The following is a 25,655-nucleotide window of genomic DNA, read 5'->3' as shown; positions in this document are numbered from 1 at the left end:
AGGTATTGGTTGTGTTGTCCCAGGCTACAGGGGTTAGTGGCAGTGGCACCAGGACAGGAGCCAGAATTGTTTTCAGACTCAGCTTATCACTGAAGGTTGTGTGGCCTTGGGCGTGCCCTTCCTCCACCTGTGTGCCCGGCATCGCGCTAGGGCGGGGGATACGGATGTGAACCAAACAGACCAGGACCCTTCTGGGCTTGGGTTTCCCCATCTGGCCACAGGGCTCTTGCGACAGGGTGGGACTGAGCACTGTCAGGTGAGACCCCGAGGAGGAGATTTGTTTCTGAAACCTCCCCAGGCAGATTTGCAGGCACATTGGGCTGGCCAGACACAATAGCAGAGAAGAGCAAGAGCAAAGCGGGAGAAAACCAAGGGTAGCACCAGTGGTTTACAGACTTCACGACTTTGGAGCCATTTCTTCAAATTTGGTCTCACAGAGTGCATTGGTTTCCAGTGACTGCTGAAATAAATTCCCATAAATGGGGTCACTTTAAACAACAGAAGTTTATTCTGTTACAGTTCTTGGGGCCAGAAGTCTAAGATCAAGGTGTCAGCAGGGTTGAATTCCGTCTGGAAGCTCTAGTGGAAAATGTGATCTTTGCCACTTCTGTTTGGGTGGCTGTCGGCATTCCTTGACTTGTGGCCGTATCATTCCAATCTCTACCTCCGTGGGCATGTTGCTGCCACCTCTTCTCTGTAACTTCTCTTCTGTCTGTCCCAAATCTTTTTTTGTCTTATAAGGACACTTGGTATTGCATTTGGGGCCACCTAGATGATCCAAGGATAAGCTCAGTCTCAAGATCCTTAACTTAATTATACCTGTAAAGGCCCTTCTTCCAAATAAGATCGACATTCACAGTTTCTGGGGATTAGGATGTGGGCATATCTTTTAGGGGGGGCACCATTCACCCCACTACGGGGAGAAAGAAGCCCACATCTATGTAAAGCAAGAAGCAAAGCCGTGCACATTGAAGAAGGAGGTAATGGGCGTCTTAGAGCCCTTTTCAACACCACCCTTCGCATTCTGGCCTCATGGGTGCTTCTGGGAGCCACTGCTGTGGAACTCCTGACCTTCGAGGAACTTATTTGAGAATCACTGCCTTAGAGAAAGGCCAGCACTCTTGGAGAGCTTCCTGGGCAGGGACCCACTTGGCCGGGCTTCTCTCCCCACAGACTGGCACAGTTAGTAACCAGTGACCACAGATAGCACGTACGTACTGGAAAATATCCTTTTAATGCCCGAGTTTGGATTTTATGTTGAAGTGTGACTTGGGTTAAATATAAAATTCATAGCATATCTTGAGCAACTATTTTGTAGTTATCTATATATAAATCTATTTTACAGCGACACAAATAGAATAGATTATGGAGTGTCAGCATGTAGATAGATTCCAAGTGCTTTTTCACTAATATACCTAATGATTCGTGCTGAGAATATCCAAGGGCTCCACTGTACATTTAAATGGATATAATTAAAATAATGAGCTCTATTTTAAAAAATGATATATGAAAAAAATTTTTTAAAGAAGTTAGAAGGAGCTGCACCACTAATTCAAAGTGATATAAGTACTTCTGCAATTCCATTGTTATTAGGACACCTAATTAAATGCAAAGCATCTGAGAAAAGCAACATTTGGGCTTGTAAATCTAAAGTGTGGAAGCCGGGGGGGAAGAGAAGTTGCCTGAGTCCTTGGCGAGGCAAAGACTTGAGGGCTTCAGGATCAAGGCAGTGGGTGGTTATGTGCTGTCGTGCCCGTGGGTGAGAGAGGGTGGCTGATGTGGCCCCCACCTTCTGTGGGCTAAGTCGGGAGTCTGGCTGGTCATAAGCTGCTGCTGCATTTGTTAGTGTGGCCTCTGATTCGTTCCGGGTGGGTCGTGTGGGTGCAAGAACTAAGGGGAAGCTGTTTTCCCATGGGAGGAAGCCATTCCCCTGTCCCTCCCCCCAAACCCTAGGTGTTAGAGGCATTCCAGGTGACCTGAGGCAGGTAGTTCAGTGGAAAGGACAAAGGAGACATGGGTTCGAGTTCGGCTTTGCTCCATACTCTGTGCTTTGGGCAAGGGCCTCTCCTGTGATGCGTTTGTGCCTGGGCCTGATGCAAGGATGGCTGTCCGTTCTGCAAACCCATCCCAAGGACCCACTCCGCTGTTCAGTGGGCCCCATAGGATTGTGCATACCAGGAGCCAGGTATTCTTTTGGTCATTCAGCAAATACAGTACTTATGGAGTACTTACTGTGCGCCTGCTGGACGCCAGGAGTACAGCAGTGCACAAGACTCCCAAGGGCCCCACCCGATCTTAAGACAACTTGGTGAGTCAATTAACTGACAAGGTATTTTCAGAGAGCTGCCAGGGCTGCAAAGGAAATAAAACAAGGCAATGAGCTAGAAGCTAGACTGGAAGGGCAGAAAGGTGATCAGTGAGCTGAGATGAGTCCATTAGAACGGCGTGGGAGGACGGCTGTCAGAGTGTACCTGTTTGAGGAAGACCCGAGCAATCCGGGAAGGCTTCCCAGAGGTGAGGATATCATCGTGGACCAGTGTCACCATCATAATGGCAGCTGCCATCTGTGGTGCCAGCCCCAGCTGGGTTCCTTGTAGGCATCGTCTCCCACCCCCACAGCTGGCAAGGGTCATCATGGTCCTTCTCTAATAGAGGAGGAAACTGAGGCTCGGAGAGGACAGTCTCGCTCGAGGTTGTAAGGTGTGTGGGTGGGCAGATGAGAGTTCGGCCCAGCCTCCGGCTCCAGCAGATCCTTCTTACCCAGCAGGGGGCCGTGGTGCTGAGGGGACCTTGAAGTGGGCAGGGACACTGAGTCTGTTCAGGTGGGATGGTAATGTGCCCTGGAGGCCTCAGGCTGAGCTTCAGAATGTCGGCCCTGAGGGGGTTCTGGGTGGGGGGCCTGTCCCATCCCCTCCCCTCCCATCTCTGTGCCCAGCAAGCCTCAAGGACTGACTGACCACTGGCTCCCACGTGGTCTCCACTGGGGAATAGGCATGTCAGCGGCTTCCTTGAGCACCGCCCAGGTCACTACCGGCTGCCATCCGGTGGCCACCTCTGCTCCACGAGTGGCTCTAGGCTGGGTCCTCACGCCCTCACAGGCCTGTATCCCGTGACCAAAAGTGGCAGAGCTGGGATTCGGACCCCCACCCATCTAACTCCACAGCCCATGCACTGACACCTGTGCCATGTAAGATCCTTCCCTTGTGTCCTCTGCACACTCCCCTCCCCTCCATGATAAAGGTAGTAGGTGCCCGGAGAACATCTCCGCTGGTAGCAGTCGTCCGGGTCCTATTTAGACATCACCTTGTTGTCTCTGCATTGCGGTGCTGGGGGTATGTACCATGTTTGTCCCCATCTTATGGATGTGAAGACTGAAGCTCTGAGGGGTGAAGTCACTTACGTAGGAACCAGCCACTGTCAAGTGGCAGTTCCCAGATCTGACCCTGGGATGATCTGACTTCCAGACGTGGTGTCCGTCCTGTGTCACTTCATAACGTCACGTGAGGCTCTAACGCGTATCCCGATGGGAACTCTCCACCCCCAGGACATCCCCTTCTGCTGGCCGGCAGGGATCTCCTCCCTCTCTAATGCCCCGTCTGTCCTCTTGTGACTTGTCAGACCTGCTGATTCTGCTTATCTCTTGGGGCCTCACAGATCGTAGAGGCTTCTCTGCCCTGTGGTGACCCTGCAGCCAGGCGGGGCCGCGCTCCCCCGAGATGGGGTCGGGGGTGGCTCTAGCTTTAGATACTGTTCCCCCACAGAGGCAGCAAAGCCGGGAGCCCCATCTTCCCGCTCACCCACGGGCACCTTGCTGTGAACTGTCTTCTGGATGCTGGAAGTCGAGCGTGGGTGGCGTGGGGCGGCCGTGGGTGGGGAGGCGTCCCTCTGCAGGCGTCCCTCCCGGTGCAGATGCGTCTCGGCTAAGAGCCAGGATGGCTGCGCCAGGTCCCGGGCTCACCTCTTGCCACACATGTGACTTTGGACATGGTATTGCACTGCTCAGTGCCTCAGTTTCCTGGACTGTAAAACGGAGGTGGTACCGAGACTTACCCCCCAGGGTCGTTCCCGAGGATGAGAGGAGTTTGTTAGAGCAGCGCCCGGCACGCGGGAGGCTCTGCTGAAGTGTTTCTTAAATAAATTAAGGAAATGAATTCCGAGGCGACGGAATCATGCAGTTTTACGTTTCCCGCTGCGGAGAAGGGCAAACGCTCAGACGGTGTCTGGTGGCCCTGACGTGGCAGACACACGAGGAGGTGGCGTCACTGGGCCCCCGGGGTGCCAAAGATGCTCCAAGTGTGTCATTAGTAGTAACAGTGACCGCGTCTCGAGGGCGGTTACAGGCCAGGCACCGTGCTGAGTGCTTTCCGTACGTTAGTTGACTGAAATGTGCATGACAGCCCTGTTAGCTGCACTTGCAGTTGGGGAAACTGAGGCTCAGGGGTCAGGGGTCTAGCTCAAGGCACACAGTGAGGAAGTGGCTGCCGGTTTTCCCCCGCGTGCCTTTCCACTGCTGTTCCGTCCGTCTGCGTCCTCGCCCCCCCCTGTTAGTCCGCTTGGGCTGCGGTGACAATGCCGTAGACTGGTGGCTTGATTAAACAGCAGAAATGTGCTTGCTCACGGTTCTGGAGCCTGGGGGTCCATGGTCAGGGTGCCAGCACGGTTGGGATCTGGTGAGGGCCCCTTCCTGGCTGCACAGGGCCACCTTCTCGCTGTGTCCTCAGATGAAGACAGAGCAGTCTCTCTCTTCTTACAAAGCCACTAATCCTATCATGAGGCTTCCACCCAAATGACCTCATTTAACCTCAGTTATTTCCTACAGACCCTGTCTCCAGGTACAGTCACACTGGGGCTTAGGGCTTCCACATGAATTTTGGGGAGGGACACAGTTCAGTCCGTGGTACTTCCCCGTGGCCTTTTTCTCTCCACTTGTTAGCTGAGGCCTTCCCTCTCTCCCTCTCTCTCTTTGCTCGATTTCCCAACTTTTCTCCACCCCGGGAGAGAGCTGAAGCTGGGAGGGACAGCAGACGTGGTGAAACCCATGCTCCCGTGATAGGTGGAGCTGCTGCCCAAGGCCACACAGCAAGCCCACGTAGATCCAAGGTCAGGGCCCAGGTCCCCGCCTCCTGGCCCGGCACCTCCCCTGTGCTCCAGGTGGTGCCGGTGTGCCCTGCCTGAGTGTGCCCGGAGGCTGGGCCTTGAAATTCACGGTCCACGTTCTCCTCTGGGGGACAGGACAGGGCTGGATGTGGTCAGTGCAGCATCCCCAGGCCTGGAGCATGACTCAGTTTCCCTGTATGTGTGTGCCTTGGCTTCCCCACCTCAGAAAGAGCAGTCATGGAGACACTTCCCCTTGCCAGAAGCATGCGGGGCCCTTAGGGTAACACAGGAGTCACGTATAAAGGAGATGGTTCAGGAGTGGATGGTAGGGACCCGGGTTCATGCCTTGGCCTGCCTCCAATTTTCTGTACGGCCTGAGCAAGTCACAGCTCTGCTCTAGGCCCAGCGTCCCTGTCACGAAGGTTCATGACACGTGCCTTGCTCACTTCAATACTGACCTCATTATCTTGATATTTTCTGATGTTTGAAGAGCCACCTACCTGCTGAAACCTTGGCTCTGTGACACTTCAGCCAAGTGAGCTTTTTGTTGCATTGTGGTTTCCCTGTGTATAGAACAGGAGCGGGGAAGAGCGTGGATGCCCTCTGGAGCCCTCCTGCCTAGGAACAAAGGCGCCAGCACTGGACACTTTGTGTGCAGCAAATCACTTAAGCCCTTGCTGCTTAAAGTGCGGTTGGAGCACTGGCAGCGCTGGGCCCGCCCGGGAGCTTGTTAGAAATGCAGACTTGCAGGCCTCACCCCGCACCGGCTGTGCCAGAATCTGCATTTTTGTCAAGATCCCCAGCCAGTTTGTAAGCACATCGAGGTTTGATAAGAACTGATTTCAACCGGCCAGAGGTGTGCTTTTAGGTCTCTTGTAATTCCAGTTGTGATTAAGTGCAAATAAGTGGCAGGTGAGGCAGCTGGCCACATCTGTACCTCTTTAGACCTCAGCTTCCCCAACTGTAAAATGGATGGAGTTGGAGCCATATCAGCCCAGTGGTTTTCAAACTGGGTTCCCTGGAGGCACCTCGGGGGCAGCCGTGGGGGCGTGTAGGAGGCTAATTGGGCTGGGGGCCCTGCCATTCACTATATACACACCCTTGCATGTCTCTGTGGTGTCCTGGGCTGGAAGGCTCCCATGTAGGTCTCGGGTCCACCCTGAACAGACTCTCTTCTTCTCCAGGGAGCGCTTGAAGCGCAGCCAGAAGAACACCAAGGTGGAGGGTCCAGAGCCGGTGCCGGCTGAGGCCTCGCTGAGTGCCGAGCAGGGGACGATGACGGAGGTGAAGGTGAAGACAGAGCTGCCCGATGACTACATCCAGGAGGTGATCTGGCAGGGCGAGGCCAAGGAGGAGAAGAAGGCGGTTGGCAAGGATGGGACCGGCGACGTGCCTGCCGAGATCTGCGTGGTGATCGGTGGTGTCCGCAACCAGCAGACCCTTGGTGAGTGCCGGTCCTTGACGGTTGGGGCTGGGGCCAGGGTGGGAACATCGAGCCTGGCATCTCTGCCCCTTCCCTGGCTGAGGGCTCCCCTCCGCCCTCAGGGAGAGAGCTAGGCTCCTCAGCCCTTGCCTTTGCTTGTGCAGGTCTCGTCTGGAGGGTTCTTCTCTTTCTTTCCAATGTGGCAAAACCCTACCCGCTGCTCAAGACCTTGTTTAAATCAAATGCCTGGAACCTCTGTGGGCCCAGTGAATCCTTGTGCGTGGGGGCTCCCACAGCCCTGGCGGGTCTAGCACAGCCCTTCTCGCTGGGTGTGCTAAATGCCTGTCGGCTTTTCCCTGCCTTGAAGGAGGGAGATCCCAGCACAGGTCCTGCCCAGAGCAGATACCCAGTCAGGATGGGATCAGTGACAGACGGCCCCCGCCCCTGCCTCTCCTGGCCGGGGCCCCGAGGAGCTCCGCGGAAACTGGCATCTCAGTAACGATTTCTCCCCCTCAGGCCTCCAGCACGAGCCAGGGCTCCCCATCAGGGGTCCCTGCACGACTGCCAGGTTCACAGACACAAATGTCTGCAAGGCCCAACAAACAGGAGGACTTAGCATAACAGAGATGAGCCAGCAGGACAGGTGGCGGGACCGTGTCCAGCTGGAGAAGGCAGGCTGCGTGTGCGGGGGGGCTGCTGCTCCCCAGCCGCTGTGCTGGTGGCGGCTAGGTGGCATTACAGGCACAGCGCTGCCGCATCTCCGGGCAAGTCACACCCTAGAAATGAAAATTTGACGTGAATTCTTTTGGCTTTAGATGTTGGCAACTAATTCATCTTTTGAGATCGGCCAAACAAAACGCATCTGTGGGTCAGAGTGTCTGTGGGCGCAAGTTTGCAAGCCTGGTATGTGAAATGAAGTCCACATTCCTCAGCCAGAGGCCTTGCCTGGTCCTGGCCCCAGGCTTCCGTGTTCGTCTGCGCCCTCCTGCGTTTCCCATGCCCGTGTGTTCTTGGAACCGCCTTCCTCCCCGCTGCCCTTCCTGGCCCAGCTCTGGCTCACCTCCGCCCGACGTGCAGGTCTCTGTCTTCGTGTGTGTGGCACCCCGGGCCTCATGGCGACGTTCACCGTGTCTGTCTGGGAGTTTAGACTCAAGTCCTGTTGCCTGTTCTTCCCAGCTGCTGGGAGTCAGCCTGGAACTCCCTTTCCCAGCTGTTCCTCTGCTGGCGGTGGCTGTCATCAGCCCCACCTGGGGCATTACAGCACTTCCCCTGACCCCCAAAGGCCATGTTTTTGTGTCCCCCTGCCCGGTATTACCTGCCCTCCGCTCTGGCCACCAGGAGGGAAAACAAAACACTGGCTGTGTCGCTCCCTTGCTTCTAAACCTTGGGACTCTCCACTGTCTCTAGAGTCTGGGATGTGTCATCAAGACCCTCCATAACCTGGGCCTTCTAGCCCGTTTCTCGCTTCTGATCTTCCCAGGCCTTTCATTTAGTGCAGTCTGCTCTTCCTCTACTTTGCTCATGCTGTTCCCTCTTCCAGGAAGGCCTTGCCCATTTCCACATGCCCAAATCTAACCCATCCTTTAAGGCCAACTCTAGTGCCACCTCCTCCCAGAAGCCTTCCTTGGTCTCTTCTGGTCAGACTGGTCTGTTTCTATCCTGCCCCTCACTTGTGGCACTTCCCACTGTCTCCTTAGATTATAGAGGCCCTGTCTGTGCCTGGAGATTGGGAGCCCCTAGAGGTTGGAGCTCCAGGACCTGCCTGATTTATGTCTCCATGCTCCCCCCGTCTACCACGCAGTGCCTTGTAAAGTATTGGCTACTGGGAATGGTGATGTTGACATCGGTGCTGTAACTGGTAGGATGGGACTGGGTTATGCTGCAGTAACAACAGACCCTAAAAGTAACAAGAGATCTTGATAGCTCAGAACCACAAAGATTTATTTCTAGCTCACACTGCACGTCCACACTACACATCCACCATCAACACGGGGCTCCCCTCTGCTCTGGACCCAGGCTAAACGCAGTCATCGTATGGAATGTTGCCAGCCCAGTGACAGAGGGAAGGCCAGCTCTGGAAGGACTCGTGCTGGCGATTATCTGCCGTAGCCGCAGTGAGAGACGTTAAGTCACAAGGCCCCACCCAACCACCGAGAGGCCAGGAAATGCCATCCTGCCACGTGACAGAACGGGAGTGAAGCAGGAATGTTTGGGGAGGAGCAGGAGTGACAGCGCAGTGCTGAATGAGAGAGCGGGTGTTTTCAGGGGCCCTCGCCTGACCTTCCCTCGTCAGTATTGACTCCCTGAGGCGAAGGACGGTGTTAATCACTCGTGGATTTGTTAGCTAATGGAAGAGCAGACGTGCGCCTGCTCCCTTCGGGGTGTGTGTTTGTGTTAAGACTCAGAGCCAACCCAGGAGCTGTTTATGCCCTTCACCGGGAGATGCCCAGGGAAGGGGCGTTGAATCTGAATCTTGGGATGGAGCCAGTGGTCAGGATTCAGCGGGGAAAGTGGCCTGGGAAATGTTGGGAGTCTTTCCTGGGCCAGCTGCCCACACGGTGCGAGCCCCGGGGCCCTCCAGCCTCGTGCCAGCCGCCGAAGCTGGTGTCCAGCTCAGCTGCCGCTCACCGGCAGGGTCCTCGCCGTGCTGTGCCTTAGTGTCCTCATCTGTTAAATGAGGTGTGTCCCCTGTCCTGGCCACCTCACAGGTGTGGGCACGCAGAGCAGCTGTGGGAGGGAACCGTGTTGCATGCAGAGGATGAGCTGGGGTCCTCGGGCTCAGAGTGAATCAGGCTCTAGGACTTAGTAGGTGTGCTACCTCTGGCCGCTTCCTTGTCCTCTGTGCGCCTCAGTTCCCACAACTGCAAATTCATGGGGTTATCTGAGGCTGCAAGAAGATAATGCATGCAGAGGCTTAGCATTGTGCTTAGTAAACGGTGAGCTGTTATTCTCGGTAGCACCAGTATTAATAGCGTAAAGTACCTCTGCAAGGGGAAGGAGTAGTAATCGTTTCTGCTTTTCTTCCCAGTCTAAGAAGGAAGCCGGTGTGATATAGACAAACAGTGGCACAGGGAAGAAAGTTGGCACTGGGTAAGGTGTCAGAAGACACGGGTTCTAAGTGGGCTTCAACTTTCTCACCTAACTGGACAGGGAAACCTGCTCAGCCCCTGCCGTCCTTCTAGAACTGCCTCCCTCGGATTCAGGGACTTGGAGCACCTTGTCGAACTTTGGAGTAACCTGTTTGTGGCAGACCCTTGTGAAAAAGATATATGAGCCCCAGTGGCAAGTTATAAGTGGAGCCACCGGTTTAGAGTCCTGCCAAAGCAGGGCCAGGTGTTCCCCGCTGGTCTTGGGGGCTCCTCTTGCATGGTGAAGGCAGGCCTTCCTGCCCGAGGGTGTCAGAGGAAGCCAGCTTGACCTCATCATACAAAATCAATGTTAGCGTTGAGCCTTTTGAACTCATTCATCTCAAGATGGCAAGTAGATTTGTCTTGTGGTCCAAGTCCAAGCAGTTGCTACTGGTTGTTCTGTGTTAAAGATTCTAAAGGGTAGTGTGATCAATTGTTGATGTCTGCCCTGGATGTAGAAGTGGGTAGTGGGGCTATACATGCTATCAATTGGACACACTTGATCCCCTCATTTTATAGAGGGGCAGGCAAAAAGAGTTGCCCAGGGTCACTGAGTAAGTTGGGGACATTTTCTTCCATGTTAGGAAGAGCCCACTCCACCTCATAGCACCAGCCTCCTACCCGCTTCTGAAAGAACAGCAAGCAGAGAAAGCACTCCCGGGACCCAGCTGGGGGTGGGATGCTGGTTACAGCCGTGCCTTTAAGCAAGCTCATGCCACAGTGTGCCTTCTGTGCCCTGGTGGCGGGGCGTGGGGGAGTTAGCATGTTCCTGAGGCTCTTGGCAGGGGAGTGCCTGGTTAGCAGAGCCAGGGGCCTCCTGAGTACTTTGCTCACCCAGCCTCACTCAGGCCTCAGAGATGGGGCTCTGTTGCTGAATAGAATGGTGTCCCTGTCTGGTCACCCAGTGCTGTGCCATGAGGGAGCCTCCCCAAGTCCCCACTGGCCCTTTAATAGCCATCAGACAAACAATGTTCCCAGTGACACAAACATTATCCAAGGCACTTCCCGTGGAGGAGCTCGGGTCATGGGCACGTGGATGGCATTTGGCAGCTCCTCGGGCTGGGGCTCTGGAGGGGCGTCAGTGCCCAGGGGACCGGCTGCCAAGTCTGCAGTGGCTGCGGCTACTTCCCTGCTGCCCAGAGAATTCCTTGTCTGAGAAGGGCGTCTCTCACTCGTAGAAAGAACATCACTGCCATTGGAGCTGCTGTAGGGTTTAGGGGCAAGACCCAGAGCTTCCTTTTTTAGCAAGAAGAACAGAGGTCATACTAAACTTGCTGACTTTGTTGGATAAAACCAGAAGTGAAAGGAAGTGAGTTAACAGATGCCTTTGCCCGCCTGACAAGCTGCATGAGCAGCTCTGCACAACGGCCCCAAGAAGGAGTGGCAGAGCCACACTGGAGGTTGCAGGAACTCCTCCTCTGTGAGGAACGATAAAATGTAAGACACTGCCATTGCTACTGCCCCATTCCATGGTCGTGGCAGGCATTGCTAATTGATCACTGTACACTGCTCTGACAACATACCTCAGAATCCTTCTCAACACAGTGCACTGAGAAGTCACGGCCAGTCAGCTAGAATTGAAACATTGGAAAACCTACTTGCCATTCTTGTCCTTGAGGAAGACAAGGCAAGCTGGGTTTACAATGAGGGCATCCGGGATAGTTTCCTGGCTCCAAGAGACAGGGATGCCGGGATCTCATTTTGATGGTCCAAATGTACTTTGAAGCAGTGGGTGTTCTTCCCTGTGCTGTGAGACTGTTGGTCCTTAATCTGGAGGTGGTTACAGATGAAGGAGCCCAGGGAGAGCTGCAGGGGCCTAGAAACCTGGGGGAGGGGTCCGAGATTCCCCAGTGGCGATGCAGGAGGGAGGGAGTGGCCCAGACTCAACCGGGCTCCTCTTCGGATGAGGGTCGTGGGCCAACCAGGGTATTTCCGGAGAGTTAGCTCAGTGTGGGAGGAGCCCCCAGAAAAGCTACTGGCTATGTGTCCTGGGAGGAGAGACCAAGGACAGTGAGGGGATGAGGAGATGTATGGTAGAGTTTAAATGGTCACAACGTGTAGTATTTTGCAGGGGACAAACGCAGCAGGCACATTCCAGGTAGCTCCAACCAGTACAGAGAAGTCACCAGGAGGGGGGATTTCAGCTCAGTGAAAGGAGTGACTTTGCGATTGTGGGAACTGTTTGGCAACTGGAAACAGGCCTGCGAGGGAGTGAGTTCCCTGTCCCAGACGTAGGTGGTCAGGGAGGGTCACTGGATGGGTGTAGGAAGGGGGAAGTCAGCGTTCAGATAGACGGGAGATTGGATTCTACAAGGATATGTCTAGGCAGTGAGCTTTGGGCACCAAGGCATGGAGGTTTTCCCCACACGCGGGGCTGTCTGGGGAGCCGGGGAAGGAGGAGGAAGGTGGGCCATGGCCCTGGAAGGAGCAACAGAAGAGCATGACAGCCATTCAGACATGGCCACGTGGGTTTCAGCCCGCGACAAACCCAAGCAGCGTAGGTGCCAGGTCCTGCTTCACAGTGCCAGCTGATAGTTCGTTTCCTGTTTCAATAGGTTGTTGGCAGGGCTTCGCGCCTGAGCCTGCCAGAACCAACACTCAGTTCTTTGCTGCAGCCGCTTGGAAAGGAAGGCTTCTGGCCACCCTCCCAGGCGCGTCCTGTCTTTGCTACTGACTCTTCGTCTGTGCTCTGAGTTGGGAAGGGGGTCCTGGTTGGAGGACCCCTGTTGGAAAGGGCCCCTGGGCTGTAAGTCAAGAGATCCAGGATCTACCCTGCTGTGGGGCCTTAGATAAACCCCTTAACCTCTCTGAGCCACAGTGTCTTGAATGGTGAGTGGGTATAATAAAAATCTGCCCATCTTGACAGTAGAATTGTTGGGGGCAGAATGAAGTCATATATATGAAAGTGTTTTTAAATGGAAACAAAAAATGCAAAACAGATGCTACAGGTGTTAGCTGAAGCCTCAGGCTGCAGGTACCTCTGGGGTTACCTCTGGAGAGACAGGAATCTAAAATGCCAGTGGTTTCAGCCACCTAAAACAATTTTGAAAAACTGTATATCCTCTTTCACATGTTTGAGTTGATATCTAGCATTTTTATCCAAAGTTTAATCACAAAGGATATCATTTCCAGAATATTCTGTAAAAAAAAAAAAAAAGAAAGAAAAAGGTGGCATTTTGGAAATAAAACTGTGAACCACTCTTTTAAATGTATCCAAGGGATACAAACACCTCTGCTATTTGATAGCCGCCATCATCGCTTAAAAAACATGTGAAAAAGCTCATCTTTAGCAGTCAGAAATTTTACGTCTTTCCTTCTCTCCTTGAACTCATATTTCCAGTCCACTTCCCCCACAGGATTTCATCCTAATGTAATATATTTTTTATGCTTGAAAGTCTTTTATTGATCAGTGTTTCACACTCATCTGCCACAACAAGATGTACATAAATTGAAATTTCTAAAAAAAAAAATTTCCTGGGATCATAAAGCTCTACATTCTAAAACACTTTTTTTCCCCAGATTGAGTTGTTATTAGCATATAATTCATCAGAAACAAATTTGGATAAATAGTAAACGTAAAAGTAAAAGAATTATTGAAAACGCACCCCTTAATGAAATGAATAGGGCTTTCTTTCTTTCTCAATTGGCTCATGTATCTGTGAATTAATATATCTTACTGCTGGAAGGAGACAGGATTCAGCATTAACTCCTGTGTTTGGGGTTTTGTAGGTGTAAGTGCTTAGAAAGCCCGATCACATTTACGGAGCTGGCGCCGGATGGAGTTCCGTGTTACAGTGTCACTCAATTCTTTGAACTCCTTCCAAGTTGTACGCCAAAAATCACACGGGGGTCTATCATCAGACAGTATTTTTAATGGTCTCTTCACTGACAACTCCATTATATCCTCCTCCAATTTTGTTGAAAGCAGAGAATTGGAAATGACCCGATTCAAAAGAGGAGAGTTGTTCCTGGCCATTAGATCCACTGACTTTCTATGCCTGACGCTGATATTTTGGGTCATCTCTTTGCTCAGAGCCCCGAGCTTTTCATCCCCTGGGGGAAGTCACCATAGCAGGATTGGGGGCGTGGTGAAAGAATTGCCTTTTGTTTGTAATGTGGGAGAAGGGTGGCTATGCAGATGGAAAAGAGAACCGGTGAGTGCAGTCTCCCCACCTGCCTTGTTCTCTGGCCCGTTGATTTTAGGAAAGAACGTGTTTGGAAATTGACAGTTTTCCTAAGACTACTTGCGCTCACATACCCCTGGGAGCAGCCTCCACGCATCCCCAGGGCATTGCATTTTACTGGGAAGACCCCGCGCCAGAGGACATCCAGTCTGAGGCCAAGCCCCAGAGAGCCTCAGGAAACCCACTTGTCCACGACTTCCCTCTCCAAGTCCCCCGTCCTCCGGCAAGCCCTGGGCGCAGCTCCTCTTACACCTTCAGACCAAGAGGGCTGGGCGCTCCTAAACATTCCATCTGTGAGCAGCGGCTCCTGGAAGACCCCGAGCTGAATGCAGCACCGCGTGTCGTGAGGAACCGCCTCTGTCCCCACCCTTGGTTGCTCTTCTCTCCCGCACCTGCTGTGGATCTCGGTCTCGTTGCCCTTTGTGTATCCTGAGAGGTGTCCACGCTTCTCTGGAGCCAGCGGGTGCTAATGATAGGAGTTGAGGGTTGCTGCCCCGCGTTGCTCCTCAGAGGACCGTCTTCTCCTAGCTGTCTGCCCACTTCTCCCTTCCATGACCTCAGGCACTAGGCCCGCCTGGCCTCACCTGGTTTGTCCAGTGCTCTGGGGAGGGAGCTAAGCCAAGGTGTCTGCCAGGTGCTTATGAAAAGTGCTGGATGGGAGCTGTTAACGCTGATTTGTCGGGATGGGAACTGTGGATCCTTGTTGCATCACTAGTGGCAGCAGGGGTGGGAGATGAAAAGGCTAAGCTCCCGTGTGCTCGCCGGCCCTGCCCGCTGTCCCTAGCAGCCCATCCCTGAAGGGGGCACACAGCTCACTTGGCATCTAGCAGGTGACCTGGCATGGTGTCAGTAGGATGGCTCTGGGGCCCTGAAGGTTCCTCAGCAGCCACTAGCTGAGTAACGCCAGCCCTGGAGGGCCTGGCTGCTGGAACCTTATGCTCATCCTGGAAATGGGTGTTGAGTTGCCCCAGCCTCACAGGGACTTCTGGGAAGATGGAGGATGGAAACGAGACCCGATGTGCTCGGTCAGCGGTAAAGGTCCCCAAGCACCGCATCTGCCTGGCGCTTTCCAAGGGGCTGACTGTGTGGCTCGGGAGCAAGTCAGATCTCAGCCGCCTTGCACCATGTGTCACCTCTCTGCTCCTTGCTTCCTTCGTCTGAAAATGGGGATAAAGATCACCTGTATCTGCGGGCGTTGTGAGAGTGACCTGAGTCTGGGTCCTGCTCCCACGAGTTGGCAGTGTGAACCGGAGGAGTTGTGGCTCACACCTGCCCCAGCCTCTACTTCCTCACCAGGGCAGTGGGGTCAGAGGCCAGTCCGTGCAGAGGCGTTGCAGATGAACCTGCTGCCCTTGGCGCTTAGCAGACAGGTGGTGATGGTGGCTGCCGTGCGTGGTTCACAGAGGAGGAGAGTGCCTGGGGGTGTGGCAGCAGCAGAGGAAGCGTGCAGGGCAGGGAGCCAGGTGTCAGGACCGGGAGTCCCCTAGAAGGCCCTCCAGAGCCCCACTGGACCAACCTGGGGTCCCTGGTGTCCACGGGCCAGGGACACACAAGGCCACTGCACGCCTGGGGCACATCTCCTTGGAGAGTAATTTTGCTGGAAGGGTTTTGGGGAGAAATTTTATGTTTTAGCCAAGTGATGACTCAGAATACAGAGAAAACACAAAACTCCACAGGGTTTGTGGCCTTTGCTGCCTCTTTCTGCCATATCCCAGCCTCCCTGGGGAACACATGGATGCCCCTCGGCCGGCACAAGTTCTTTAGTGAAGGCGTAGACAGTGTGATCTTGTCCACCCTTCTCGAAGTGCAGCTGCGGAGACCGAGGCCCTGAGAGCGCAGGTGGCTAGCCAGCCCTAGACGCAGACCCCCTCCCCAGCTGACTTTGTTCCTCCCCTAACATCCCAGGCATTCTCCGACTTTAAGGGCTCTTTCTGATTTCTTACGTAATTCAGATGGAAAAGCGCCCGAAGGCAGCCCCCACGGTGGATCTGTGCGGAGCCGGTATTCAGGGACCTGGATTTTTGACCAAGCATTGAGATATGCATCTGGTATGTGATGGCCGAGGGGCAGGGCCTGATCTGGGGCCAGCATGGGGGGAGGCACAGCCGGACGTAGCCATCCGCTGCAGGCCCCACTAGCGTGTCAGGGCCAGGAGGGGCCGCCCTCCCCAGCACCCTGTCCCTGCTACATGGGAGCAAACCTGAGCCTGCCCTGGGGACCCTGGAAGCACGTGGGTGTTGGCGGGATGGGAGAGCATTTGGGAATCTGGAAGTCTAGAATGTCCGGACCATTTTGGCAGCACTTGCTGTGGGCTGCGACTCTGTGAAACAAGCCAAGAGGGCAAGTGGTTCCGGGGCCAGATGTGTCTGGGAGCCCCGGGTTAAACAGTGGCCGGCTCCCTGCACGGCCGGGCTCCTCCCAGCTGCGGCCTCTGCCGTGCACTGTGTCTTCCCAGCGGGCCCGCCGTGAGGCCTTCCTCACCCACTTGGCCAAGCTCTCTGCTTCCTGGGAGGCATTTAGGGAGTTGGGTTCCAAAGAAAACACTTCGGAAAATGCTGATGTTAACAGCAGCTGTCATTTATTGAGTGCCTGCAGCGTACCCAGCACTGCGCTAAGGACCCATAGTATCATTGCTCACGCCCTCTCTCCCGAGGTGGACAGGGTTTTATAGCGAGGAAGCCTGAGGCGTAGTTGTTCCATGACTTGTTGGGGGCTCCCTCGCTGGTATGTGGTGGGATTTGAACCCAGGTTTGCTGACATCACTGCACTGTGGGCTGCCACTCAGCTAAACTCTGCCCACACCCCACCTCCCACCTCTCTGCCCGTCTGGGCCCATCCACAGATAGGAAACCTGGAGCCCGGGGTCCTAGGGTGAGTGAGTGGCGGGCGGGGCCTGGGGTCCTAAGGCGGGTGAGGGGCGGACTGAGGGCCCCTCTTGGCAGCACCCAGTGCACAGACTGGATGGGCAAGGTCCCTCACTCTGCATGAGGAGGTCAGGAGATGGCTGAGGAGCCATCGTGGCCCCCAGGGCTCCCTGTATGGGGTGAGACCCACCAGCAAGGTCGCCTGTGGCCTCAGCTCTCTCTGTGGGCTGGTGGAGGACCCCATAAAGCCCATTGGGACTTGGGTTGGTTATGAACAGTATCAACGCCACTCATTTGGGCCCTCACTGTGGCCAGGCAGTGTCCTGCCTCTGTGCCCCCGGGGCCTGCACTTGCTGTCCTAACATCGTCATCCTGGTGCCTGGTGGCCTGCCTGTCCATGTCCCATTAGACAGAGCGTAGGGAGCACATCTTGCTCACTGCTGGAGCCTCAGTGCTGGGCACGTCGCAGATGCTCGGTAAGTTCCCAGCTGGTTTTCAGAAGGGAGCTGGCAGAGGCTACTGAAGAGTGATAAGAGGCAGCGGGGAAGGGCCGGAGGCATCAGCACTTGGTGACAGATGAGCACAACAGCAAGACACTGCGAGTTTGCCGGCCCCTCCGCTGTGTGCCAGTCGCAGGGCGGCTGACTGCAGAGAAATATTCGGCCTGATCTTTGCCATCCACGTGACTGTGTTTTCCCTGTGTGACAAGGTAACACATACGCAAGCCACTGGATAGCAGACTGCCAAATCCCACGCTGCTGTTAGGATGACAGCAGCCCCTGGAGTGACCCCAGGAGTCACAGTGGCACTGGCCACTGTCCCTCAGTACCTGCTGTGTGCCGGCTGACTCACAAGGTCAGTCCTGTTGACCCTGGCCTCAGTTATGACATGCAGGAATCATAGTCCTGTTTCACAGGTGGGGAAACTGAGTCTCAGACAGGTAAAGGGACGTGTCTTAGGTGTCTGAGCTCAGACAGCTACAGGGTGGCAGAGCTCAGCTAACCTGCAGACTCCGCATCCCGCCCTCTTGGCTTAATCCAGTACGTCAGGCACACACCTAGTAAGTGGGCCTCTGTTCCAGCCAGGTCCAAACAGCGTAGCTGAGATCTCCACCCTCACCAAGGGTCTGCGGCTGTGCCGGGATCGCCATTCACACCTCGTCTCCACGCCAGCCCTCCCGCGTCATCCACATTTTCCCAAGGAGGACGCTGAGGCCCCGCCAGTAAGGGCCCTGAGGTCACTCCAGGGCTGAGACTCCATCGCAGATGTGACTGTAAACCAGCGCTTCCCACGCCCAGATGCCAGGTGCCGGAGTCCGCTGAGGACCTTGTTGGAAGAGGCGGATTCCTGGGCCTCCACCCCAGCCGCTCTAGAGCACTAAGCTAGAGTGGGCCAGGCCCTCTGCATTTGTCCCTGGTCATTCTGTTAGGCAGAGCGGGGGGCCCTGAGCCCAGGTGGCATCGGGCCATCATGAGGGTGCCAGTAGGTGGGGGATGGGCAGAGCCTCTGCTTCTGGGGTCCCTGCCAGGCTGGGTCTGAGGGTCTCTGCTTGGCTTCCTGCCATGGGCGGGCTCCTCCCTCAGCCTGTCTGCAGCGCCCCCTGCGAGTTCAGCCGTTCCAGTCTACTGCTCCTGGGAGAAGGGCCCGGCACGGGGTTGGAGTCAAGTGTTTCCACCGTGTTGGTCTCTGTATGTCTGAGGGAGTAAGGCAGCTCCTCCGCGGGTGTGGGGGTTCCTCTGCTAGCCAGGCATACGTGTAGTAGGGCTGGGCACATGCTAGGGGAAGCGTGGGCCACCCATGTAAGGTAGGTACATTGAGCCCCATTCTGCAGTTGGGCAGACTGAGGCTTGGCGTGTCCCAGGAAATTACCAAGGTCATGCTGCTGGTAAGTGGCGGACAGGGACCCAGGTGTGTCTGATTCAGAGTCTGTCCTCTTAACCTCTGTCTCATCCTGGCAAGAAAAAGCGGTAGCTGGAAATTACTGCATTGAAGTGATGGTTTCCTTATGTGGATGTGACTTATTCCTTTCAGAGCACTTTCATGTCCATCTCCTTTTTCCTCTCAAGGAGTAAGTATGAGGGTTAGCTGAAAAAGTTACCTTCTCCATCTTACAGATTTGGAAACTGAGGCCGAGCGATGGGAGGGGGGCTTTCCCCAAGGTCACCCAGAGAGCAGGAGGCAAACCTGGATGCAGACCCCGGCGTCCCGACTGACGTCTGGCTCGGTGCCGCCTCTTTGCTTGCCAGGGCTCAGCCCGGCCCCGATGCAGAGTCAGCTGTGCCTGGACTCGGGTCCTGGGGCCTTGTGGTCACGGACGCCGGCTGCCAGCTGACCAGTCCTTCCCTGTCCTGTTTTCCAGGGTCCTATGAGTGTGGAATCTGCGGCAAGAAGTACAAGTACTACAACTGCTTCCAGACCCATGTGCGGGCACACCGAGGTGAGTGGGGTGTCACCGGGGCAGAGCCGAGAGAAATACCCACGTCCCACTTGGGTCCCTCTTGGGTGACCCTGAGGCCCTGAGAGCTCCAGTCTCCCGAGGTCTCTTCTGTCCTTCGGTAGGAGGGTGCCAGGCAGGAGAAGGGCGGCGCCTGGTGTGGGAGAGCACAGGGCGGAGGGGAGCCAGCAGGACGGCCTCCCCTGGGGGGCTGCCGCCTGCCCCCACGGCCTTAGTCCTCCAGGACGCATCAGCGATGCTCGGTGTCAGCAGCTCCCATGGGGCACATGTGCAAGTCATCACATGTGTTACTGACGGCAACCTTGGGCGAGGGACCGGACGGCTGCTTCCCGTTCTGAAGATGAGGAAACTGAGGCACAGGAGGGATGGCTGCCGCCTCTCCCTGAGCCTGGCAGGCAGGAAGGAAAGGCACAGGTCGGGGCCTGGCTGACGTCAGGGCCCGGGGAGGACCGTGAGGCTCTCCCGCTGCAGCTCCCGTGGGAAGAGCCCTCCCGGGCCCTCCGGCCTCCGCCCGCCCCGCCCGCTCTCCCTCGGTGCCGGCTCACCATCCACTCACCGCCTTCCCCTCTCTCTCTGCAGACACTGAAGCCACCTCGGGGGAGGGAGCCTCCCAAAGCAGTGAGTACTGTTCCCCCTGTGGCTGGTGGGGGCTGGGGGCTGGGGGGGAGGAAGCGAAGACGCTTGTCCCCTCCCCCTGGACTGCCCTGAGTGGCCGCTGAGAGACACGGTGCTGGGGTCCAGGCTTTGGGCCAGTCTCCTTGTGAGACTGGAGCGTAGCCCCTCAGAGCAGCCCTTCCCAAAGTGTGTTCCGTGGCAAGAAAGGCTGCTCTAGCTGCATAACCTTGGGCAACCTGAGTTGTCCTGGGATGGGTGGGTTTCTTTGCAGTGGACGTCTTGGGACCCTTCACTGGCAGATGTGCCTGTGTGTCCCCAGTGGGAAGCCAGCGTGTGCAGTTTCCTGTGTTGTTTGACGCTGACTCATGACCCTGGGGCTCCGTAGCTGACTTTTAGGAAATGCTGCTTCAGAGTCATCTCATGTACAACCACAGCCACGGGCACCAATTGCTTATTGGTGAACTGTCCCGGGTGCCTTATCCCAGCTGTGGTGGCACGGGGCCTGCCGCCTGGGGACAGCGCTCTGCTTTGCTGCACACAGGCCCTCCTTCCAACTCCAGACCCCAAGGGCCTGGGGAGCAGCCTGCAGGTGGGTGTACAACACCGAGCTTCACAAGCCAGCGGTTCTGCCCTGGGTGTGTGTCCACAGAAACGTGTGCCCACGTCCGCCTAAAGACGTGAATTAGAGTGTTCTTAGCGCACCGTTCCTAACAGCTCCACACCAGAAACTGCCCAAATGCCCAGTGCTAGTTGGAGGGATGAACAAGTACATTCACACGAAGCATCCTGTGCGGTAGTAAGAAAGAACGACACGTTAGCCGCACACGGCCACATGGATGACTCATGTTCACAAACACGGTGAGCAAAGTAAGCCGGACACAGAAGTTCATCCTGTGAGGTCCCGTGTACGGAAAGTGCAGAAGCAGCTGAAACGAACGCTGGTAGAGGTCAGAAGAGTGGTTGCCCTGGGGAAGGGGCCTCTGTGTTCTGTTTCTTGAGCTGGGTGCTGGTTACACGCGTGTTTGCAGTTTGCAGAAATTGACTGAAGTATCCATTTATGCTTTGTAGACTTTTCTATATCGGGGGTTAGCATACTTTCTCTGTCGAGGGCCAGCTGGTGAGTATTTTAGACTTGATAGGCCAGACGTCTCCGTCACAACGACTCGGCCCTGCGCTTATAGCAGGAATACGCCAGAGACGTGATGTAAATGAATCCCCGACCAAAACAGGTGCTGGGCAGGATTTGGCCATCGTGTGCCAATCCCTGTTCTATGTGTTTGTTATTCCACCACAAATAGTTTTTAAGATGATAAATAGTACCCGCAAAACCCCAAATCCAAGCAGTTTGAAGAGGTGCCTGTGGCTGAAGAAGGTTTTTAACTGGCCTGGTCCTAGTGGTGTTCCTTATGAGGCACTTCCCATCCACACTCTGTCTGGATTCTTCACCAAAGGAGAGGCAGGCAGGGCTGCGACGATTCCTCCGTGTTGTGCAGGGGAATCCGAGGCCCAGGTTGGCCAGACACCTGCCACAGCCCCCAGCTGGGAGGAGGCAGAAGCCTGGCCCTCCCCTCCCAGGCCCGCGCCCTGCCCCGGCCCGGCCCGGCCCTTGCCTCCCGTGTCCCTCAATAGCGCCATTCTTTCCTGGCTCCCATGGTCTGCCTGCGGTCAGCCACACATTTAAAGAACTTCCCTATTTATCTTTCCTTCCTCGGCTATTCTGGGCCCCTGGCCTCTCCGGCAGCCCCTCAATGAGCCGTTGTGTTCCGCCTGCTTCCGCCGTGCACGGGCTGCCGGTTGTTGAGGGCTGTGCAGCCGGGGGTATTTTTAGTTCTTCCATCGCTTTTCCCTTTCTGCCTGTGGAGTTTTCTCCCCGGGGTCGGTGTGCTCTATTTTATTCTCAGTCCCACACTCCCACCCTGACCCAGGCCAGCAGCGCCTGCTCAGATCGCCTGGCCGTGGGGTCTTGGAGCCGAAAGGGTCCAATTTGAGAGGACTGAGTCCAGCCTACCCATTTTGCAGATGAGGACACTAAGTCCCAGAGAGAGGGGGAGCTTGTTAGTGGTGGGAGTGGGCCTAGAAATGAGGTCTCACACATTCTAGTCCTTTCATTTATTTTTATTAGGAAAATAGTACAGTCACACATAGAAGCATAAAGACATATCCACTCACCCATTCTCAACTAACAAAATAAGAGATGAGCCCCACATGGGATTCTCTTGCTGCTGTCATGTTGATGCACTTTGTAAACAATATTGGGTAACATTTACAAGGTTATTTACTAGATGTCAGGCATTATGCTCCTTTATTACAACCTGGGAGCCGAAGAATCTGTCATTATTCCCATTTTACAGATGAGAAGACTGAGGCCCAGGGGCTAGGGAGTGTGTCTGAGGTCTCTCGCACTTGTTAATGGTAGAGCTGGGTTTGAGCTCAGGCAGCCTGACTCCAGGGCCCGCCTCCCAAAGTGGGTTTGCAGTGGCATTCCCGGAGACACTGAGCTCTCGTGGGGTTTCACTGACAAGAAAGTGTTTTGCCCTCCTCCTCTGAGGATATCTCTCTTGCCCTAATCGACTGCGGCCTGAGGAGGGCCCAGGAGTGGGGTCCCCGTCCAGGTCAAGTGGCTGTCGTGGTGTGGGGGTGCTTCTCAGCAGCAGAGGGTTGGCGGTTCTCATGGCCCTGGAGTGAGGGCGGCCCGCTGGCCGGGCAGGTGTGTGGCAGAGATGAGCAAGAGGGCAGGTGGCAGCGGACCTCGAGCAGCACTGGTCAGCGTAGGAGACGCTGGGATTGCGTCCGCATGGGACCTGATGGGGGAGCTTGTAGTCTCGGCTGGATCACTGGCCATGAGAAAGGAAGGAGGCCTGAGCCAGGCGTGGGATCCTGGAGCCACCAGCGGGGCAGAGGCCCCAGGGTTCAGCGCGTCTGCAGCCCTCTCCCCACCCCCGCCACCTCTCCCACTTCTACTGCTGTCTGTTCATTAGAAGCAAGTCTCGAGGTCCAGCCCAGGCTCACAGGGAAGGAGTCACGCAGGGTGTGAACACCAGGAAGCGAGGATCACTGGGTGCCATCTCCAAAGCTGTGGGACAGGTCCCTTCTGTTCCTCAGTTTCCCCACATGTAAAATGAGAGACTACTTCCTCCGTCTGTTGTGAGAAGTAACTGAGGCAATGCAGGGGAAGAGCGTGGCCTGGCACCTCGCACGTCGTGATGCCTTGTGCATGGTGGTGCAGTGATTGTTACTCTTCTCCTGGGACTTCTGTGAGGGTCTGTGGGACCAGTGATGAACCAGGCCCTTAGGAGCTCCGCCTACACAGGGCGGGGCTGGGGGTTGGCTGGGGAGTCACTTCCAGGCTCCCTGGTCCCCTTGTGTGGTCTGGATCTCCACAGAGGACTCGGAACACCCCAGTGTCCACCCTGTGGACCCAGGAAGCAGCACAGGGCAGCAGTGGCTGCACAAGGGGAGGACAGGCTGGGCGTTCCAGGTACTGGCCGTGCCGTGGCCCTCCCTGGTCCAGAAGAGCTGGGCAGTGCCACGGTGCAGACGGGCTCAGGGACCAAGTCTACATGAGGTCATCCAGTTGGGGCCAGACTGGGCTAGTCCCATCTTTGGTTCCTGAGGCAGATGATCCGGCCAGAAAAACCCCACCCCAAATGATCGGAAGCCCTGGTAGCCACGTGCATCTTTCCATCCCTTGCAGACAATTTCAGGTACACGTGTGACATCTGCGGGAAGAAGTACAAGTACTACAGCTGTTTCCAAGAGCACCGAGACCTGCACGCAGTGGATGGTGAGTCAGGCCCCCCAGTCCTTGTAGTTGTGCAAAGAGGTGCCCTTCCTTGGGGTCACCAGACCCCAGCCTACCTTCCGCCTTCCCTCCCTCCTACCCAGAGAAAGGTCCAGCAGCAGCCAGAACCTCGAGGGGAGGGAACACCCCCGTCATACTCCACATACGCTCCTATTTAGATTAACCCAAGTGAAATCGCCGTTTTTATAGGTCAAAATCAGAAGAATACTGGGATTTCATATTGAGTCATTTTACAGTTTCATCTGATATTTTAGCATTCACATGTTCTGGTGAAATTAAACCAGTTTTTAAAAATGAATCATGGTATTTTAGCCTCTTAGATTATAGAGGTAGAAATTAGAAAAATAAATTGAGGTAACACGTTTTAAGAGTGTTAAAAATCCCAGAAAGAGGGTCTTGGACCTAGAAAGAACCCTGGGGGTTCCCTCTCTGGCCCCACCCCCAGCCCATCTTGAGCCCTGACAACCAGGCTGCCACTGGTCTCGCTGGCTCACCCTTTTTCCCACCTCCTCTTTGTCCCTCCTCCTAATCTCTTCCTTTCCCTCCTCCCTGGCCCCTCAAGTGCATGCTGGGGACCTGCAGCCCCGGGGTGGGAGCCTGTCCTCAGCCTGCATCCTGGCTGCGATGTGACCTCACATTGCCCCTGGCTCCCTGGGGCTTCCGCGCTGGCCGGGCAGCCCTCCCCGGCCCCAGAGGGAAACTCCCTGGGATGGAGACACGGAGCAGCGGTCAGGCAGGCACTAACGGGGCTTCTGTTTGCTTCTTTCCTCCTGCGGCTGCCGCCTCCCGCCCGGGCTCAGTGTTTAGCGTGGAAGGGGCCCCTGAGAACCGGGCAGGTAAGTCCTCGTGGTTGCTCACCTCCCCCACCCCCGGATGGGCCCCTGAGACCTGGGGGCCCCCGGTGCTAAGGGCCATGTGTTCTCCCACAGACCCCTTCGACCAAGGTGTCGTGGCCACTGACGAGGTGAAGGAGGAGCCCCCGGAACCGTTCCAGAAAATCGGGCCAAGTATGCGGGACTCTCTCTGGGGCCAAGGGTGGGTGGGGGCGGCAGGGCTGGGTTCACCTGCTGGGGTGCGGGGAGGGCATGTGGCATCACTCACCCTGTAGCAGCACCCACCTGTCAGTTAGGCTGGTCGGTCTTAGGACTTCGGCTTCTGAGCAGCTGCAGGACAGCACAGGGCCAGGGTCAGGGCGGTGAAGGCAGCCGGGCCTGGGGCTGAGTCCCGGCCCACTGGCTGTGCGCTGGGCACCCTCGCGGTCTGTTAGCCCTCCTGAACCTCAGCCTCCCCGCCTGTGGAGCGAGGGTGACATTTCCCCGCAGGTTTGTTGGGGGATTAAATGAGATCATGGATGTAAACCACTTGTTAGCACAGTGCCTGGTACATAGTAGGTGCTCAGAAAATAACTGTTGTTATAGTCATCTGAAGGGGTTTACCAACAAATGGAGCTGTCCAGGGCAGCCACGTTTAGATAACTCTGTCCTTGTCCCAGGAAAACCCCTTGAGAGCAGGAGCCACACACGTGACTGGCCTGTTCCCGGCAGACTTGTATTGAATGTTGTGGGGACGCAGCAGTGACCAGGACAGAGGTGGCCCTGCCCTTGGGTAATTCACACTGGGGTTGGGGATGGGGACAGTATACAATCAAGCAGAGGCACAACACAGAGAGAGTGCAGGGAGCTGCAGGAGACTTTCAGAGTGGGGGCGAGGGTCGGGCATGAGCCTGCATGTCATACGCAGAGGCAGGAGAGCAGTGCTCGTTCTGAGAATCGATGACGGGTTCGGGTCTTAGAGAGCCTCGAATGCCAGGAGGCAGCATCTAGACTTCATCCAGAGGGGAATGAGCCAGAGAGTTTACAAGTGGGGAGGGGACTCGATGAGATTTGCCTTTTAGGAAGACCAGTGTGGCTCCTGGGAAGGATGGGCTGGGAGGACCCCATGCTCAGCCTGGGGCAGGTGTGGTGGGACCACAAGTGAGGGGGACTTGTCCTTCCCAGCCCTGCAGGAATGTCCATGCTTATTCATCCTTCTGTTTGCTGTGCCTCAGTTACTACCAGCAAGGAGAGAGAGACCTTTATGGTCTCTGC

The 25,655-nt window shown here is 55.6% G+C and overlaps 1 protein-coding gene across 4 annotated transcripts in view; it reads left to right on the top strand.

Annotated features, from left to right (window-relative positions):
• The window catches only part of ZNF618 (zinc finger protein 618), a 160,238-nt gene that overhangs the window by 95,461 nt on the left and 39,122 nt on the right, over positions 1–25,655 (top strand). For 3 of the 4 annotated variants that reach the window (XM_045563554.1, XM_045563557.1, XM_045563555.1), the window contains exons 3-9: positions 6,282–6,541; positions 15,785–15,880; positions 19,056–19,133; positions 19,731–19,769; positions 23,461–23,550; positions 24,369–24,404; positions 24,498–24,575. In XM_045563554.1, the coding sequence (XP_045419510.1) occupies positions 6,282–6,541; positions 15,785–15,880; positions 19,056–19,133; positions 19,731–19,769; positions 23,461–23,550; positions 24,369–24,404; positions 24,498–24,575 (677 nt within the window). The remainder of the gene's footprint in view (positions 1–6,281; positions 6,542–15,784; positions 15,881–19,055; positions 19,134–19,730; positions 19,770–23,460; positions 23,551–24,368; positions 24,405–24,497; positions 24,576–25,655) is intronic. The other variant, XM_045563556.1, reaches the window with a different exon arrangement.

Source organism: Lemur catta, chromosome 10 (genome assembly GCF_020740605.2).
Source record: "Lemur catta isolate mLemCat1 chromosome 10, mLemCat1.pri, whole genome shotgun sequence".
Classification (NCBI taxonomy): Eukaryota; Metazoa; Chordata; class Mammalia; order Primates; family Lemuridae; genus Lemur; species Lemur catta.
This window is presented reverse-complemented; position numbering and strand designations above follow the sequence as displayed.